The sequence below is a fragment of the Scomber japonicus genome, chromosome 6 (genome assembly GCF_027409825.1).
Source record: "Scomber japonicus isolate fScoJap1 chromosome 6, fScoJap1.pri, whole genome shotgun sequence".
Classification (NCBI taxonomy): Eukaryota; Metazoa; Chordata; class Actinopteri; order Scombriformes; family Scombridae; genus Scomber; species Scomber japonicus.
In genome coordinates, this window is record NC_070583.1 from 12,152,264 (window position 1) to 12,157,789 (window position 5,526).

The window sequence follows — 5,526 nt, forward strand, 5'->3', positions numbered from 1 at the left end:
GTCATGTCACTGGAGTGTAAACTGGGGAGGAAGCACGCGCCCCCGTTCAGGCGCCCATGAACTGGAACATGTGGCTGAAACACCACCAGCTGAGACTCTGGCCGTGAGCGCTCTCCAAGCAAAACAGCCCTTTTTAATAGTTAAATGTGATCCACAAAGTGTCAGAGTCCAGGACTCGCAGCGCTTGCCTGCCAAGCCATGGACAACGTCTACAATGGCTGAGTAATGAAAACAAAAAGGAGAGGATGTTGGTAGTTAACCCACATCTTGTTCTGGAGGAGGAAGGAATAAGTAATTTAAATTAACTCAGGCGTTGCACAGATCCACACAAGTGGAAATGTGGTTAATTTACTACAGAGGACATAATGCAACTTTGATCTGGCCTTGTGTGTGTCTTTAGTAAATGAATGCTAACATGTTCACTGCACAAGCTGTAAAACATGAATCTTATTTGCTGGAATGTAAACGGTGGAAAAATGACAACAAAACAACTTTTAACCTCTGGAGATGTCAGCGAGCACACGCCTGCTGCTTCACACTTGGAGGTTCCAGTAATGTGATGACGCCGCGTATGAAAACAAGCTCCTGGTCATCACATTTTTCCATGCTATCACTCCCATGTGCTGCTGCTGCTGCCTGTGACACAGCACACAATTACACACAGACATAATAAACAGTCAATTCCACTGCTGTCAAACACTGTAATTTCCACTGTGTTTTACCCGTGAAGCGACTTGTTCTGTGTGGCTGCATTTTACACTGGCACTTAAATTGTTAAAGTCCCGTAATGTAAAAGCTATTTATTTTCACTTTTTTATGGACCATGTGAGAACATGGTGGCTCTTGTGCATAATAAAATGGACTTTATTACTGAAAAGTTAGTTGCAAGACCCAACTTGGGGTATTTATTTAATGAAAATAATGTTATGCATAGTTTTTCTCTGAATCAGTCAGTGATTCAGTGACTTGAAGAATTAAAGGTACATTGTTTTTTTTGTTTTTTAGCCAAATCTTACAGCCTTAGTTTATGAAATTCAGATATTTTAATGTGGAAATTTGGATCTTTTGTGTAATGGAATTTGGCTTCACTCGCTTGTAGCATAAGCAAATTTAACCTTTAACAACTAAAAAACACATGAAAACTTGTAGGCTATATTAAGTTAATAATCTATCTACAACAATTTTGAGTGCCTGTGATAAACTTAAATCCGTCAGTGAAACCATGCAATAAGGTTGAAATCCAATGCAGATTTGTCCTCTCAGATCAAAGTGTTGAGTGTTTTCACAGGGATCAAATAAAGCAGAGCAAGGGCAACAACAGCGATTCTGGGGAAGGATTAAAACAGCCATTAATGAAATATCTTCTTCCGCAAGCTGCTCCTGCATTTTAAAGGCGGTGATGCAAACATTAATTCTTGCAACGGTTTGTCACTCTATTCATCAGTGATTCTCTTTGAGGATTATTATTGGGGATGCCTCTGGGATGCAGCATGCACTTAGAAGACAACACACATGGTGGCAGGGAGGAGTGAAGAGGGTGGTGGTGGGGTGTAGCAGGGAAATCAGAGCAAGACTGAAACTAACAATCATTTGTGACTACTTAAACACTTTAAACAGTTAAATATTCATTATGAGACATTATGAGTTGGTAACCAAAATGACAATAACACCAGGCAGCGAGAGACTTCAACATCAATTCGACAAATTTATTATCCTCCAAAAGGCCAGAACCAGAACAGTTCTTCATAAAAGGCACCATATTTCCCTTGACCTTTAATAAATGCATCTAAACAACAATAATCTGATAAGAGCCAAGGTGAACTTAAATTAAATATATTTACAATAAATAAAACATTTATACAGATTTATACAACTAATCATGCCACTTTCACGGAGGAGAATATTTCCCAAGATGCCTCCCATTTTTTGTTTTTTTGTTTTGCTTTGCAACACCGGGCATGTCTACTGCACAGAACACTAAAGAACAGAAACATGTGGGTAACAATACTGAACATTTCCCTTTATGCACTGAATACTGTTTAATGGATAGTTTCTCATCCTGTACCTGCGTGTCCCTTGGCAGCAGCAGAGGAGTAACTGACAGTTCAATTCAACCACTCTTCCTCATATAAAGTGTTTTTTTAGCAGCTCCTTACACAGGGCAGAGGTGTGTGTGTGTGTGTGTGTGTGTGTGTTTGTGTGAAAGTGTCAGTGAATGTGTCTGCATTTGGCAGTGTCCGTGTGTGTGTGTTTTTGTTTGTCAGTGCACTCCCATCTCAGACGTGTGTAGGATTATCTGAGTGCAAGTCAGTCTTGGCCATGTGCAGGACCACAGCAGGAGATTTGTAGTGGCAGTGCGTGCTGCCGCAGCTCACGCCGCTGCAGGGTTTCCTGCTACTAGTCCTGTCCGTCAGCTTCCTGCTACACAGGCCCTGCCAGGTCTGCAGGGTCTTAGAGCTCCACACCCACACGCCGCTGGTGATGCCCACCACCAGCGACATGAAGATCTTCAGCATGAAGACGGCGACGGTGGGCACGGACGTCTGCAGCGAGCAGTCGCTGCTGTGACCGTTGAAAGAGCCGCATTTCATCTGCAGCCCCCTCAGCTTCCAGTAGTCCATATTGAGCCTCTCGTAGAAGTAGCAGACGATGACGCAGGTGGCCGGCACAGTGTAGAGGATGGAGTAGATGCCAATTTTCACCATGAGCTTCTCCAGCTTCTCAGTGTTGGTGCCCTCGGTCTTCATCACTTTCCTGATGTGGAAGAGAGCCACAAAGCCGGTGAGGATGAAGGAGGTGCCAATAACCAGGTAGCAGGAGAGAGGGATGAGGACGAACCCGGTGAGCGCCCCTGAGTCCATGCTCCCTACGTAGCAAAGCCCCGTCAGCTCGTCTCCCGCCACTTTCCTCATTGTGAGGATGATGATGGTCTTCAGAGCTGGGATGCCCCAAGCAGCCATATGGAAGTAGTTACTGTGGGCTTCGATGGCCTCGTGGCCCCACTTCTTCCCTGCTGCCAGGAACCAGGTGAGGGTGAGGATGACCCACCAAATGGAGGAGGCCATTCCAAAGTAGTAGAGGATGAGGAAGACGATGGTGCAGCCTGTAGACTCCAGCCCTTCCTGGATGATGTACAGCTCACCGTGCTCCCGGTCACAGGCGATGTTCTCAGCCCCGGCCACTGAGCGGATGATGAAGGCCACAGAGTAGACATTATAACACATGGAGAGGAAGATGATGGGCCGTTCAGGGTACTGGAAGCGGTGTGGCTCCAAGAGGAAGGTCAGGACGGTGAAGGCGGTGGAGACGAAGCACAGGATGGACCATACTGTCATCCAAATGAAGGCAAAGTCCTTGTCCTGCCTGGACCAGAAGACATCCACCGCAGGAGAGCAGCGTGGCGCACAAGACTGGCTCTTGTCCACAAACTGAAACTTGTCGGGGTTCTCACATGAGCCTATACTGCCTGGTGATCGGCCACTGCTGGTGCCCGGCTGCCTGGGGCGAGGGGCCACGGGGAGCATGCCTTCACCTTTCTTGCCCTCCGTCCTGGTTTCATTCTCAGGGGCCTCCATGCACAAAGCATTGGGGTCATTTCTCGTGGGCAGCTTGGAGCAGTCAAGTGAGTCCGGCCAGGTATAGCTGAACTTCTTCATGATGGGCGCACACCTCTCCCTGGCCTGCTCACACATGGGTCTGCAGGCGGGGATGGAGGTCGACACTTTGTCTGTGCACATGGGGGCGTAGAGGGAGCAGAGGAAGAAGCGGAGGTGCACATCACAGCCATAAGCCACCAGTGGGGCAAACTCGTTCAGCTTGATGGCAGCCTCCTTCTGGTCGTCGTGGTCCATGAAGTTGGGCATGCGGGTCAGGTTGTAGCCAATCCCCTCGCACATGGGGATCACGATGGGCTCGCACTTGGCTGGTCTGCCTCGCTCCAGGTCGTAGGAGCCGATCTCAAAGCTGGAGCCAGAAATCACCAGCAGACACCACAGAAAAATCACCACCTTCAACGGACAACCATCCATGCTCATTATTCTAGTCAAAAAAAGTGAGCTCTGTCTTTAAAAAACGAGCATGAAGCAGTCAAAAAGCACGGGGTCGGTTGCAGAGAGATCCCCGCTATTTCCCCATGGTTGTCCAAATACCGATCCTTTAGAAAAAACACCCCGAAAAACAGCTGCACATACGTAACAGCTGAGTGTTTTTATCTGTCAGTCCTGAATTAAAAACGATTAATCCCACCGATAGTCGAGATAAAGGTCCGTAACTAAAACGTGACAGTCGGAAACTTCGACAAACAATGGAGGAAAAATCATCAAAATCAAACTCCGAGAGCTGCGCGTAAATCCTTAAAGCTTGGTGACCGTTTTGAAGCAGGGGGGACGCAGATATGAAAGCGGCTTATGCTGCTGTTTGTTGCGGGTCTGTCTGTCTGTCGGCTCCTGCTCCTCGTCCTCCGCTTTCAGGCTCGACACTGAAGTTTGAGAGCCGCTCAGCGGGACTTGAGTCAGGGAGACGCAGAGGAGAGGAGGGGGTGGGGGGTGGGCGCTCCGTGACGCCCACATTTCACCCGGCGCACCACACAAGGAAAATTATCAGACAGATGCTGGAGGATGGTCAAATACCTCTATTTCTGCTGTGAGTTTTTAGACAGCACAAGAGCCTTTACTTAACCCCATTAAAGGGAAAAATCCTGCATTCATTAAAACAGAAACAGAAAGTACCCCACTCTCTTTTTTAAAGCCTGTAAGTTATGCCCATTTCAGGTTTCTTAGTGCACTACAAACTAAAGTCATTTGTAACCATCCATTACATTTAGTGGACAGGTATAGTGACTAGTTTGTAATAGATCAAGTCTCAAGATACAAAACATTGATGAGTGAATAAAATATGAATCACAATTATAGATTTAACTAAACAAAGGTAACCTATACTATAGGTTACCTTTAGCCTATATAGGTCCTATAGGCTCTGCTGCAACTGGCCAAAATGTTACTTACATATGAATACATCAGTCATAATAATTCAGTAGTGTAACAGTGGCAAGAGCCATTTTTCTGCAGAGTACTTTTTCTTTTGTCACTACATTTATCTAATATTGCATACTTTTACTTATTTTGAATGTAGGACTTGTATTTGTGATTGAGAGCATTTTTACAGTGTGGTGTCGCTGATTTTACTCAAGGAAAGGATCTGAATCTTTTCTCCAACAACTATTCTTTTTGCAGAAGGACCCCTGGGTTTGTTGAATTATTATCACTCATTCATTCACATATTTTGCATGAGTATAAAATAGCCCACAGTATTACAGGTATTGTATTAAGTCTTTCACTTAAATGTGTACTTGGATAAAAGCAGGGCAGGATTCCAAGGGGGTCCCAGGTTCAAAAAGAGCTGTAGGCTCCTGGGGCAGTTGCCCGTTTTACCCATCCATCCTCGAGTAAAATTATGAAAGTAAGTAATCAAATATTAATAGTAAAAGCATGTTGTATACGTAGCAGTGCAATGGCCTGTGACTCTTTC

General features: G+C 45.7%; 1 protein-coding gene across 1 annotated transcript; it reads right to left on the reverse strand.

Annotated features, from left to right (window-relative positions):
• Positions 1-1,694: 1,694 nt before the first annotated feature.
• Positions 1,695-4,456, reverse strand: fzd9b (frizzled class receptor 9b). Its single transcript, XM_053320102.1, has one exon. It carries the CDS (start codon positions 4,032-4,034, stop codon positions 2,277-2,279), a length of 1,758 nt encoding a protein of 585 aa, XP_053176077.1. The 5' UTR covers positions 4,035-4,456; the 3' UTR covers positions 1,695-2,276.
• Between the last annotated feature and the right edge of the window lie 1,070 nt (positions 4,457-5,526).

Excerpts from the sequence above, each read along its gene's own strand:
- fzd9b (XM_053320102.1), bottom strand. The coding sequence starts at position 4,034 with ATGAGCATGGATGGTTGTCCGTTGAAGGTGGTGATTTTTCTGTGGTGT.